A 14,766-nucleotide genomic window follows, 5' to 3' on the forward strand; every position below is an offset into this window, starting at 1 on the left:
TCAGACTTTATTTTGGGGGGCTCCAAAATCACTACAGATGGTGACTGCAGCCATGAAATTAAAAGACACTTACTCCTTGGAAGAAAAGTTATGACCAACCTAGATAGCATATTGAAAAGCAGAGACATTACTTTGCCAACAAAGGTTCATCTAGTCAAGGCTATGGTTTTTCCTGTGGTCATGTATGGATGTGAGAGTTGGACTGTGAAGAAAGCTGAGCACCGAAGAATTGATGCTTTAGAATTGTGGTATTGGAGAAGACTCTTGAGAGTCCCTTGGACTGCAAGGAGATCCAACCAGTCCATTCTGAAGGAGATCAGCCCTGGGATTTCTTTGGAAGGAATGATGCTAAAGCTGAAACTCCAGTACTTTGGCCACCTCATGCGAAGAGTTGACTCATTGGAAAAGACTCTGATGCTGGGAGGGATTGGGAGCATGAGGAGAAGGGGACAACAGAGGATGAGATGGCTGGATGGCATCACTGACTCCATGGACGTGAGTCTGAGTGAACTCCGGGAGTTGGTGATGGACAGGGAGGCCTGGCATGCTGTGATTCATGGGGTCGCAAAGAGTCGGACATGACTGAGCGACTGATCTGATCTGATCTGATCTGATCACATTGATTTGCAGATATTGATAAATCCCATTTGATCATGGTGTATTACCCTTCTAGTGTATCATTGGATTTTGTTTGCTAATAATTTGTTGAGGATTTTTGCATCTATGTCCATCAGTGATATAGGCCTGTAGTTTTTGTTGTTGTTGTTATGTCTTTGTTTGGTTTTGGATCAAGGTGATGCTAGGGGCCTCATAGAGTGAGTTAGGAACTGTTCCTTCCTCCAGAATTTTTTGGAATAGCTTGAGAAAGATAGGTGTTAACTCTTCTCTAAATGTTTGGTAGAATTCGCCTGTGAAGCCCTCTGGTCCTAGACTTTTGTTTATTGAGAATTTTTAAATTATGATTCAATTTTATTACTGGTAATTGGACTGTTCATATTTTCTATTTTTTTTTTCTGGTTCAGTCTTGACATATTATACATTTCTAGGATTTTCTCCATTTTTTTCCTGTTGTCCATTTTATTGGCATATAGTCATTCCTAGTAATCACTTACGATCTTTTGTATTTCTGTGCTGTTGACTGTAACTTTTCCTTTTTAATTTCTGATTTTATTGATTTGGGCCTTCTCTTTTTCTCTTCATGAGTCTGGCTAAAGATTTATCAATTTTGTTTTTCTTTTAAAAAAAATCTGTTGGTTTCATTGACTTTTCTATTTTTTTTAAATTTCTCCTCTCTTTTTTTTTCAGATTTATTTATTTATTTTTGGCCATGCTGGGTCTTTGTTGCTGCCCATGGGCATTCTCTAGGTGTGGGAAGCAGGGACTACTCTCTAATCACTGTGCATGGGCTCTCTAGTTGCTGTGTGCAGGCTTCTCGGTGGTGGCTTCTCTTGTTGCAGAGTGTGGGCTCTAGGCCATGGGCTTCTGTAGTTGCAGCTCATGGGCTCAGTAGTTGTGACTCACAGGCTCTAGAGTGCTGACTCAGCAGTTGTGGCTCACAGGCTCTACAGTGCTGACTCAGCAGTTGTGGCACGTGGGCTTAGTTGCTACACTGCATGTGGGATCTCCTCAGAGCAGGGATCAGACCTGTGTCCCCTACATTGGCAGGCAGATTCTTAACCATTGACCCATCAGGGAAACACCTGCTCTGATCTTTATTATCTCTTTCCTTCCACTAACTTTGGGGTTTGTTTGTTCTTTTTCTAATTCATTCCTTTAGGTATAAGATTAGGTTGTTTGATATTATTCTTGTTTCCTGAGGTAAGCTTGCATCACTATAAACTTCGCTCTTACAGCTGCTTTTGCTGCCTCCCATAGATTTTGGATCTTTGTGTATTTGTTTTCATTTATCTCTGGGTATTAAAAAACTATTGTGTGTGTATATATAAATATATGTATATGTGCAATATAGGTTTATGAATAGCCATAAATATGTGTGTGTGTATATGTGTATATGTATATATATGTATATCTGTGTGTGTGTGTGTGTGTATACACACAATTATTTTAAATTGCTGATCTTTGGATTAAAGATCTAAATTTAAGACCAGAAACTATAAAACTCCTAGAGGAAAACATAGGCAAAACACTCTCTGACATAAACCACAGCAGGATCCTCTATGACCCACCCCCCAGAGTAATGGAAATAAAAGCAAAAATAAACAAATGGGACCTAATTAAACTTAAAAGCTTTTGTACAGTGAAGGAAACTATAAGCAAGGTGAAAAGACAACCTTCAGAATGGGAGAAAATAATAGCAAACAAAGCAACTGACCAAGAATTAATCTCAAAAATATACAAGCAGCTCTGGCAGCTCAATTCCAGAAAAATAAACGACCCAATCAAAAAATGGGCTAAAGAAATAAACATACATTTCTCCAAAGAAGACATACAGATGGCTAACAAACACATGAAAAGATGCTCAACATCACTCATTATCAGAGAAGTGCAAATCAAAACCACAGTGAGGTACAATCTCATGCCGATCAGAATGGCTGCTATCCAAAAGTCTACAAACAATAAATGTTGGAGAGGGTGCAGAGAAAAGGGAACCCTCTTACACTGTTGGTGGGAGTGCAAACTAGTACAGCCGCTATGGAGAACAGTGTGGAGATTCCTTTAAAAACTGGAAATAGAACTGCCATACGACCCAGCAATCCCACTGCTGGGCATACACTGAGGAAACCAGAATTGAAAGAGACATGTGTACCCCAATGTTCATCGCAGCACTGTTTACAATAGCCAGGACACGGAAGCAACCTAGATGTCCATTGGCAGACGAATTGATAAGAAAGCTGTGGTACATATACACAATGGAATATTACTCAGCTATTAAAAAGAATGCATTTGAATCAGTTCTAATGAGGTGGATGAAACTGGGGCCTATTATGCAGAGTGAAGTAAGTCAGAAAGAAAAACACCAATCAGATCAGATCAGATCAGATTAGTCGCTCAGTCGTGTCCGACTCTTTGCGGCCCCATGAATCGCAGCACGCCAGGCCTCCCTGTCCATCACCAAATCCCGGAGTTCACTGAGACTCACGTCCATCGAGTCAGTGATGCCATCCAGCCATCTCATCCTCTGTTGTCCCCTTCTCCTCTTGCCCTCAATCCCTTCCAGCATCAGAGTCTTTTCCAATGAGTCAACTCTTTGCATGAAGTGGCCAAAGTACTGGAAGCTTCAGCTTTAGCATCATTCCTTCCAAAGAAATCCCAGGGCTGATCTCCTTCAGAACGGACTGGTTGGATCTCCTTGCAGTCCAAGGGACTCTCAAGAGTCTTCTCCAACACCATAGTTCAAAAGCATCAAGTCTTCGGCACTCAGCTTTCTTCACAGTCCAACTCTCACATCCATACATAACCACAGGAAAAACCATAGCCTTGACTAGACGAACCTTTGTTGGCAAAGTAATGTCTCTGCTTCTGAATATGCTATCTAGGTTGGTCATAACTTTCCTTCCAAGGAGTAAGTGTCTTTTAATTTCATAGCTGCAGTCACCATCTGATTATAGTATATTAATGCATATATATGGAATTTAGAAAGATGGTAATGATGACCCTATATACGAGACAGCAAAAGAGACACAGATGTAGAGAAAAGACTTTTGGACTCTGTGGGAGAAGGCAAGGGTGGGATGATTTGATAGGATAGCATTGAAACATGGATATTATCATTTGTGGAATAGATCGCCAGTCCAGGTTTGATATATGAGACAGGGTGCTCAGGGTTGGTGCACTGGGATGACCCTGAGGAATGGGATGGGGAGGGAGGTGGGAGGGGGTTTCAGGATGAAGAACACATGTACATCCATGGCTGATTCATGTCAATGTATGGCAAAAACCACTACAATATAGTAAAGTAATTAGCCTCCAATTAAAATAATTTTTAATAATTGCTGATCTTTTAATTTCAGGTGCATTTAATAACCCTGCATTTTTACTTCCCTCCCTGATGATTACTGTTTTGGACATTATATTTTACAACTTTTTGTTTTGTATATCCCTTATATACTTATTGCAAACATAGATGAGTTTATTCCTCATCTATGAGGAATGAGTTTATTGTCTTTTAACCAATAAACCTTTAATGAGTTTATTGTCTTTTAACCTTCCTACTAGCTTTGTATATAGTTGATTTACTACCTTTACTATATATTTGCCTTTACCAGTGAGCTTTTTACGTTTTGTAATTTTTATGTTTCTAGTTGCGGCCTTATTTTTCACTTAGAGAAGTTCTCTTAACATCTTCTAAACTATTTTGGGTGGTGCTGAACCCTTTTATCTTTTGCTGCTTTATAAAATTTTTGATCTTTCCATCAAATCTGAATGAAAATCTTTCCAGGTAGAATATTCTTGGCTGTAGGTTTTTCCCGTTCGTCCCTCTAAATACTAACAAATGATACCACTGCTTTCTGGCCTGCAGAGTTTCTGCTGAAAAGTCAGTCGATAGTCTTATGGGAGTTCCCTTGTAGGTAACTTGTTAGTTTTCCCTTGCTGCTTTTAATATTCTCTCTTTATCTTTAATTTTTGCCATTTTAATTGCAGTGTGTCTTTGTGTGGCTTTCCTTGGGTTGATCCTATTTGGGACTTTGTGCTTCCTGGACCTGTATGTCTGGTTCCTTGCCCATACTAGAGGAATTTTCAGCTATTTTGTCTTCAGATGTGTTCTCTGCCCCTTTCTCTCTCTCTCTCTCTCTTCTTCTAGGACCCTCTTATTGTGCATGTTAGTGTGCTTATTGTTTTCCTAAATGTCACCTAGATTTCTTTTTATTCTTAATTCTTTTTTCTGTTCACCTTCAGTGATTTACATTACTGTGTCTTTTATTCCAGTTATGATACTCTTTATCTCTATTTGGTTTTCTTTATATTTTCTAACTCTTTATATTTTCTCTTTGTTAAAAACGTCTAAGTTCTCACTCTCTTTATCCATTTTTCTCCCATGTTCTTTTATCATGTTTATGTTTATTACCTTGAAATCTGTATTGGGTAAATGCCTATTTCTACTTTACTTAGTTTTTCTTCTAGGGTTTTATCTTATTCCTTCATTTGGAATGTGTTCCTCTATCACCTAATTTTGCCTAATTTGCCATTTTTATGTCTATACATCTGGTAGATTGATTTCATTTCCCGACCTTGGAAAAATGGTCTTTTGTAGGAAACATTCTGTGTATCCTGCCACCATACTCTTGTCTGGTCATCAGAACTATAATGTCAAGGGGTACCCACTAGGTGAACTGCATGGGTCCTTCAGTTATGGTGGGCTAACTACTGTGGGCAGTCTGGTAAGCATGGCTGGCCCCTTGTCTAACTGCTTGTTAGGCCCTGACTTGTTCTGATACTGCCAACTGCTGATTGGTGGGACTGGGTCACGACACAGCTGGCTATAAAATCATGAGGGGCCGCAGGGCTAATGCTGGCTTACTGGTGGGTAGAGCCAGGTTCTGGGGTGGGTGTTTGCAGAGTCATGGTTCCCCAGTCTAGCATCTACCTGCTGATGGGTGCAGCTGATTCCTGACACAGCTGGCTACAGGGCACAGGCTGTCCCAAAGCTTGTGTTAGGTGCTGGTAGATGAGGCCTGATCCTGGGGCAGCTGGCTCTAAAGGTCCCAACATGTCTCAGAGCTGATGCTGGCTTGGTGGTGGTGGCCTAGGGATTCTGCACCTGGTGCCAGCCTGATGGTAGGTGGGTTGGGTCCTGCCATGGCAGGCTTCAGGGCTGTAGTGGTCCTGAGGCTAGTGTTGCTGCACTGGTAGACAGAGCTAAGTCCAAATGTCCCTTCAGGGTAGGCTCAGGGTCTTGGAAGTCCTGGGGCTAGTGTGTGTGGTGTGTGGGGCAAGTTCCTGGCCCTTCTGTGGATAGAACCATGTCCTGAGATGGCTGTGGGTTCAGGGAGTCTTAAGGCAGCTTGTTTGGTGGTTGGTGGGGTGTTTCTCTGCTCAGCTAGCTACTTGGCTTGAGGCATCCCAGACAGGTTTGTGATGTCTGGTTGATATCTAATAAGCTAGAGGAAGAATTCCAAAGTGACGCTTGCCAGCAATAGGTCCATGTGGTGAAACGAGCTCCCAAAACACTTGCCATCAGTTTCAATGACTCCAGGATGAGCTCCAGTTGCCTCTTGTCTCTCCAGAAGACTCTTAAAGATCAGCATGTGGGTCTGACCTAGGCTCCTTCACATTACTGCTTCTGCCCATGTGATAGTCTGTATTAAGAACAGTCTCTATATCCCACCACTCTCTGGATCTCTAAAAAGTAAGCCTCTCTGACTTTCAAAGCCAATCATTCTAGGGGCTTGTCTTCTTATGCCAGCCACCCAACCTAAGAAACCTGATGTGGAGCTTGGAGCTACTGCTTCTTGAGAACTTCTGCAGTTGTAATTATTCTTCTGTTTGTGGGTCATCCACTTAGGGGTATGGATCTTGACTGTACCACTGCTCCACCCCTCCTGCCCATTTCATTGTGATTCCTTCTTTATTTATTTAGCTGTAGGAGATCTTTTTTGCTATATTCCAGGCTTTCTCATCAATAGTTGCAATTTTGGTGTGCCTGTACAGGTGAGCTCAGGGTCTTTCCACTGTTCCATCTTGCCTAAGATCCGTGAATTTCTTTTAGATGTAGAAGTTAACAGTAAGGAAATAGGCTGGGGCTTCCCTGGTGGCTCAGTGATAGTCCACCTGCCGACGCAGGAGATACGGGTTTGATCCCTGGTCCAGGAAGATCGTACATGCTGTAGAGCAACTAAGCCTGTGCACCAGAACTATTGAGCCATGCTCAAGAGCCTGGGAGCTAAAACTACTGAGCCCACATGCTGCAACTACTGAAGACTGCGTGCCCTAGAGCCAGTGCTCCAGAACAAGAGAAGCCATGAGATGAGAAGCTCAGGAACCACAACCAGAGCGTAGCCCCCATTTGCCAGTCTAGAGAAAAGCCCACAAAGCAACAAAGACCCAGCACACCATAAATAAAGAAAGAAAGTTATTAAAAAAAAAAATAGGCTGACATTTTTGCATAAGTGAAAAAGAGAGGGAAGGGGGAAAAATTCAGTGTCCATCAGTAGGAGAATAGACAAGTATGTTGGGATAGCTTCCTGCAGTGGTCTGAATTGCAGTAGTTAGAATATATGAACCACAGCTACAGGATATGGATGAATTGTACAAGTATGAGCAAAAAAGGCAAGTGGAAGGATATAATACCTCATATATATATAAATTTTAACTGGCTAAGCAATAGTATGTTAAGCATAAAGCTATATGTGAGAAGTGAAGTGAAAGTCACTCAGTCGTGTCTGACTCTCTAGGCCAGGATACTGGAGTGGGTAGCCTGTCCCTTCTCCAGCAGATCTTCCTGAGCCAGAAATCAAACCAGGGTCTCCTGCATTGCAGGTGGATTCTTTTACCAACTGAGCTATCAGGGAAGCCCAATATGTGAGAAAGGTAAACAAATTCAGGATAGTGATTCCTTCTAGGGGAGAGGAGAGGAAATTTGATTTGGAAGGGGTACAATGGGGTTTTGACTCTATGTATAATGTATTCTTTAAGGTTCTTTAAGAATATATGACTTAATTATGTTATTAACTATATATTTGTATATCTGAAATATTTTATAATAAAAATAACTTTAACAGGAACTTAATTTTTAAAAATACTGCTAGCTTTCAGGAATATAGTTGGGTTGGTTCCCTTGGCCAAATCCTCTGAAATTAAAACTGATGTATTTCAGAGTGAAAACTCAGAAGGGCCACAAGATCTTCAGTCATCAGAAAGATTTTCAGTTATACTTATTATACAGTTCTTATGTGGACAAGGAAGGAAGTAGACCAACAATTTTGAGAAATATTTTCAACAAGATTATGATGAACTAAAAAAAGATTGCAACCTGACAAGTGGAATTGAGCCTGCAGACTCATTTTATTTGGCCCTCTGGGTACTTGCATTTTCAAAAATAAATACTGTGTTTTTTGAAATTTCTTATTTTAAACATCTTGACTGCCACCTATTGTTAAGCTGTCAGGAAATCTGGCACCCTTAGGACCTCAATTCTACATAAGAATAGCTGGCTGGGACTGAGTAGCCAACTGTCCTGTTTCAAGGGGGCACATCTCTAGTTGGCCACTGTCCCCACTAGCCAGATTTCCTCATTTTGTTGCCTGCTAGGCCCCAGAGGCACTTCAGTTTACACCCCCTGCATTAAACTCAAGTTCTCACATAACTAGAAAATTTAGTTATTCAAAATGTGCCTTCTCCTGTGCACTTAAGTTAGTAATGTAATTTTATCAGTATATACACTAAAAGCATCATTTCTAAGATACTCTGGGAAAGAATATACTGGTTTAAAGAACATTAAATGTGCATTTTTGTTTTGTCATATTCATAAAAATAGTCATCATGGCAAACAACAAGGTTGAACAACCTTCAGCTAAGGGATGATGTACAGGGCTGTCTAAGAGATTGCTGATATTCATACAGCACCATTCTGGCAATGTTACCAAACATATCTGTTGAGAAAGAGCAGTTATTTTCTAGACTAATTAAAGAGCTTGATTTTTTTAAATGTACAGCTGCTGTACTGCCTACTGTCAAACTGAATTTTTATGCAAATTATCCTCCCTTCTATTTTGGTGGGTCGGAAGATGACAATGGCAACACGACAAGAAGTTCTTGGCCTCTACCGCAGAATTTTCAGGCTTGCGAAGAAATGGCAGGCTGCATCAGGGCAGATGGAAGACACCATTAAAGAAAAACAGTACATATTAAATGAAGCCAGAACACTGTTCCAAAAAAACAAAAATGTAAGTAGGCCCCGTTGGAGATTGCAAGGAGGAGAGCAATTCTTGTGGTGTTTGTTCATTTCTTTTCTATCCTATAGTTGAGAGGACTGAGCAGCACAAATTAGAGGGACAGAATGTGGAGCAAGAAGGGGCCAGAGGCACAACCTAGCTGGCTTACCCAACCACTGGAAAACAGAGCCCAACCTGGGTTTCTCTCTTTACTTTCTTCAAGTTTCAGTCCAGCTGGTAAGTGGCTCAGCATCCTCAGAAGACTGCGTGAGCCAGGTGACCTAAATCAGTCCAGTGAGAATTATCAGGGTAGGATCAGTTCCTCACACACTGTGCCTGTTGTTGGTCACTACCACAGGAAGTGCTCAGAGTTGTGTTTGTTTTTTTCAGTTCATAAGCTATTCAGAGCCTCCAAGTATAAACCCATTCAGAGGAAAGAGAATAGGATTAAGGCAAAGGTTCCCTTCATAACTTAGCTTTGAACTCAAGCCTCTTTGGCTAGCAGAGAGGATTTGCCCTTTGGGACCTCGGAATTGGGTAAAATAGTGCCTCCATTAGCTAGCTGAACCCAAATACCAGGGAGCCAAAAACCATTCTAAGAGGCTTGATTTGACAAACCATAAAGTATTATCTGTCAGCTTCTTGGGAAGACTGTCTGGCTCTAAGCATGGAAAGACGTTTTCAGCTCCTAACTTTTCTTGCCTCTTTCTCATTGATCTCATGGATTCAGTGTTGTCACTGTTCACTTTGTGAAACTTCTGACAATCTACTCTCTTTACTTTTCCCTCTCTGACCCCTGTCTCAGTCTCCTTTCTGCCCTGTCTTTTTCACACACTCTCCCACCAGCTATAAGGGTCCTCTAAAGGTCACCCCTCCATACTGAGGCCCAAAGACCATGGCTCCAGATCCCATATCTTGGTCTCTCAACAGCCACCTGTAGGAACTCACCATAAGCATAATAGCCCAAAGCAGAATTCATCTTTCCACAAGAACACCTCCCTTTCCCATTTTGCCCATTTCTGCCATAGCTTCTGCCACTACTTTGTGACCCTTTGCTCTCATTCGTTTGTTCAACAAGTAGCTAAGTGTCTACCATGTTCCAAACATCAGACTAGACATCAGGGATATAACTGAGCAAAACCAAGACAGGGTCCCTGAAAGATGTTTCAGAGTTAGATGGAAAGAAGTGTAAAATTACCAATGGGGTTAAGTGCTACCTGAGAAACCCTCCCAATCTATAATATACTTCCCTTTTTATAATCCCTGAAGCCTACATGCTTTTAATACCAACCTGCTTGTGAAAGTCCTTTCCTGTCTTCTAACCACCCTCCAACTTCCCCAAACTTTTTCTGATTTTAGCATAGACCATGCATACCACATCAGTATGTGTGTACCCCTTGAGGTCCTGAATAGTCCTTTGAGGATTAGAAATAAAATATTGTAAGTGTTGTTTCTATTTATTTTTATTGCTCCTTTAAAAATGTCTATTTTATATATATATATTATTGATTATTAATTTAATAAATTTATAAATACACACATGGAAGCTATGGGCTCAGAATTTTTTTTTTGCCACACTGTGTGGCTTGTAGGACCTTAGTTCCCTGGGACACGGCAGTGAAAGTCCTAACCACTGAACCACCGTGGAATTCTCAGGGCTCAGAAGTTTTTTTATTGAAAGAAATAGATGATCAAAACTTTGTAGACCACTGACCTATATACCTTTCCCTAGTTAGACAGTCATAATTTTTTTTCCTTATTTGTTTCATTTATGTTGGTATGGTCTCCTTAACCAGATTGTCAGTTCCTTGAGCACATAAACAGTTTCTTATACCTTTATAGTATATCTCATGGCCCTGTCTGTGGTTGTCACTAAATTAATGAGCACTTACAAATACTTTGATTCAATTGATCTTCTCCAGGAAGTCTTCCTCAAGTCCTTTGCCCTCAACCAACCCCATGATGACCATCTACTCTGAATTCCTATATAGCAGTCTGCAGTCATTGCCCTGTTGATTATGTACAGTTGTGCCTTGTCTGTAGCTTCATTTGTCAGATTTGTTCTGCACAGGTAACATCCTTGATAGTTAAAGGCAGGTACCATGGCCTCACGGTGTCTAACCTGGGGATGGGGATATCATAGTAGTACATGACCAGTAAAGCTTTGCAGGTTCAATCACCTAAGGACTACTCAATACCCTTTGAGCTTACAGTTAAGGCAATAATAATCCTTCATTTGCCTCTGCTTGAATTGGCCCAGTGTGGTACGAGCCAGAGAGGTGTATGTGCCAGTCCATGAATGAGATAATGTTGTTGTGTTGGGGGAGGTACATGGGTTTTTTATTTTAAAATATGTACTGTTTTACCATGTTTTAGAAAGGAAACATAATATCAGATAATTTTGTAAGTACTGTACTTAACAGAGTCCATTTAAAGAGAAAGTTTAATATTAGTATAGGTAGTTGTGGAGATGACAAAATCACGCAGGCAGCCTCTGAATGACTGAATTTGGAGAACTCTAACTCAGCTTGTTTAGATGGACAGCTGGAGCCCTAGAAGCCCTCAGTCCCCATATCTTTATTAGGGGCTTCTTTCTCCCTAATCCCTCATGTAGACCTAAGTAGTCTCCTGTAACCTCACTTGCTATAAGAGCTTAATAATAACCCCAAATATATTTCATTAATTGCTCTGACTCCAAATAGGCAAATGAGAACATGGAAATCTACCCCCAAGGTAGACAATCAGAATAGCTTCTGAGAAATACAGAGGTCAGAAAGCTAAGCCTCTGTCCAAAGGGACTCAGCTGTGGTTCTTTTTATTCATTGCAGGTCCTAGAACTTTTCTCTGCTCCAAGAGGACCACAGGACAGGAACACCCTTGGAATTTGCAAGCCATGGTAGCCTGGGCTTCACTGTGGGTGTCATCTGGGGCTGATGCAACCCAGCTCTGCTTTGAAGCCCACTTTCAGACTCTTAGTAGAGTCATATGTTGACTCATTTTCCATCCTCGAAACATTGTCTCCTCATCTACTTCCTGGCTTTCTGTTTTCAGAATGAACTTTTTATTCCTTTACTTGAAATCGGACTACCACAGTTTAACTGTTTGGAAATTTCGAACATCATTTCTTCTCCTCAGTAATAAGCAAACAGTTTACAGTTCAAAATAGGTGGATCATTCTCCAATATCTTACTCAGGGGGTTTCTAGACAGCAATTGCTGAAACACTTCATCAATGTGGGGAGGGTATGAAGAAGCACTCTCATTCTTTGTTGGTAGGAATATAATTTATGGATTGTTCATAGGAATATAAATTGGTACAACCTCTTAGAGGGTAATTTGAATCTGCAGGGACTATCTGTAAGAGTTAAAAATACGAGATCCATTGTTTAAAATGGCAAAAGATTGGAAATAACCTAAATGTCCACTGGTGGAAGATTGGTTAAATTATAATGCAGTCATATGTTGGTATTTTGTGCAGCTGTTAAAAAGAATGAAGCAGCTCTGCTGCTGCTGCTGCTGCTGCTAAGTCACGTCAGTCGTGTCCAACTCTGTGCAACCCCATAGACGGCAGCCCATCAGGCTCCACCATCCCTGGTATTCTCCAGGCAAGAACACTGGAGCAGGTTACGTGTAAATATAGAAGGAACTTCAAGTTGTTTGTGAAAAAGCAGGGTTTAGAGGTTTCATTTTTGTAAGAAAAACTACTAGGTCTTATAGAAGTATACTTATATATGCATAGACTATCCCTGGAAAAACAAACAAACTTCTGATAATTGTCTCTGAGAAGGGGAATTGAGAGACAGGAAGAAGAAGAAGATTTTGTTTTATATTATATCCTTTTATATTATTTGAATTATTTTTACTATGTGCTTATATTAGCTAAATGATTTTTAAAAGTTTTAATCCACAGGAAATCTTCAATTGTTTTTTATTTTTCAAACGACCAAATATTTGGTGGCTGATGAACTGAAAAAATTTAAGAAAATGTGTACCTCTACTTTATGTAGCATTGGAAAGATGCTAACAATCTCATCTCTTTTTCCCTTTTAATAGCTCACAGACACAGACCTGATTAAACAGTGTATAGATGAATGCACAGCCAGGATTGAAATTGGACTTCATTACCAGATTCCTTATCCAAGGCCAGTAAGTGTGACTTCAGTTAACACGTGGTGTGTACCTATCCTTGTCAACCCAGGTATTTCCAAGAATATATACCAAGAGGACTCATGCTTGCCCCAAAGCCTAGAGCCCCTGTAGGAGGCATGTTGGAAATAAGTTATGCTTGCATGGCCACCAACCTGTTACAACAAGCTAAAATGTCAGTGAATGCCTGACTTCTCCTACTTGTACAACTTTCCCCTAAATGGAAAGGAAATCCAGCTCGCATTTATATAGTTTTCTAACTTTTATCTTTTTCATGGAAAGATTTTTATTTCTAGTATTTTAAAAAACAGGTTTATTGTTAATAAATAAAATTCAGGATTTCCCTGGTTGCCCAGTGGTTAAGAATCCGCCTGCCAATGTGGGGGACATGGGTTCAATCCCTGATCCAGGAATATTCTACATGCCACAAGACAGCTAAGCTCATACATCACAACTACTGAGCCCTCACTGTAGAGCCTTCGAGCTGCAACTACTACACCAGGGTGCCCTAGAGCCCGTGCTCTGCAAGTGGAGATGCCGCCACAGTGAGAAGCCCGTGCACCACAACTAGAGTAGCCCACATGCAGCACTGAAGACCCAGCACAGACAAATGTAAATACATAATTTTAAAAAAAAGAATAAATAAAATTCAAACTTTAAAGGAACACATAAGACAGTGAAAATTGTCAAAAATTCTCACCTTGTGGGAGTGACCACTATAACTTTTAAGTTGGACCATATGAAATTGCCAATATTTTACTCTTGACCTACAAAAACAGCAATTTTATATTTTATTGGCTCAGCCTAATAGTTTGGTAATATATCCTTTTAGTCTTTTTCTCTATACTTGCATACATACATGTTCTTTACTTAAAGTACATGGGAAACTAGGCATACTGCTATTGCCTATTTATTTTACTTCCCTTTTTTTGCATCTCTCTGCTTCCATCTTTTAAAATGGATGCATTGTATCCTTTTGTAAGAATATGCCATAATTTAACCAGTACCCTTTCACTGAACATTTATGTTGGTCCAGTTTTTCACTCTGCACAGAACAAGTTTATATACACACTTTTTCCTCACCTTCTTTGGACTCTCGTTTCACTATATGATCTGTGGTTTTTCCCCTCCATGCAGGAAATAGGGCAAAGAAGAGCACAAGCTTTGAAGTCAGACAGATCGGGATTCAAATCCTGGTTCTACCACTTAATATATAATCATGAGCAAGTTATTCATCCTTCTGAGCCTCCATTTTCTCATCTATGAATATTAGAATAATATTCTTTGTGAGATTATATTGAGAATTAATGTGTATAAGGACTATAAGGAATAATGAATCAGTATAGAGTTACAAGCTGGATGTACCAACTGGATTTAGAAATGGCAGAGGAACCAGAGATCAAATTGCCTATACCCAGATAATCACGATGTTGTGATCACTGACCTAGAGCCAGACATCCTGGAATGTGAAGTCAAGTGGGCCTTAGAAAGCATCACTACGTACAAAGCTAGTGGAGGTGATGGAATTCCAGTTGAGCTATTCCAAATCCTGAAAGATGATGCTGTGAAAGTGCTGCACTCAATATGCCAGCACATTTGGAAAACTCAGCAGTGGCCACAGGACTGGAAAAGGTCAGTTTTCATTCCAATCCCAAAGAAAGGCAATGCCAAAGAATGCTTAAACTACCGCACAATTGCGCTCATCTCACACGCTAGTAAAGTAATGCTCAAAATTCTCCAAGCCAGGCTTCAGCAATATGTGAACCGTGAACTTCCTGATGTTCAAGCTG

The 14,766-nt window shown here is 40.4% G+C and overlaps 1 protein-coding gene across 3 annotated transcripts in view; it reads left to right on the forward strand.

Moving 5' to 3' along the window:
- Positions 1 to 14,766, forward strand: part of LYRM1 (LYR motif containing 1) — a 42,623-nt gene that overhangs the window by 21,375 nt on the left and 6,482 nt on the right. For all 3 annotated transcript variants that reach the window (XM_010837162.1, XM_010837160.1, XM_010837161.1), the window contains 2 exons: positions 8,685 to 8,843; positions 12,884 to 12,976. In XM_010837162.1, the coding sequence (XP_010835464.1) occupies positions 8,685 to 8,843; positions 12,884 to 12,976 (252 nt within the window). The remainder of the gene's footprint in view (positions 1 to 8,684; positions 8,844 to 12,883; positions 12,977 to 14,766) is intronic.

The sequence above is a fragment of the Bison bison genome, unplaced genomic scaffold (assembly GCF_000754665.1).
Source record: "Bison bison bison isolate TAMUID 2011002044 unplaced genomic scaffold, Bison_UMD1.0 scf7180017864072, whole genome shotgun sequence".
NCBI lineage: Eukaryota > Metazoa > Chordata > Mammalia > Artiodactyla > Bovidae > Bison > Bison bison.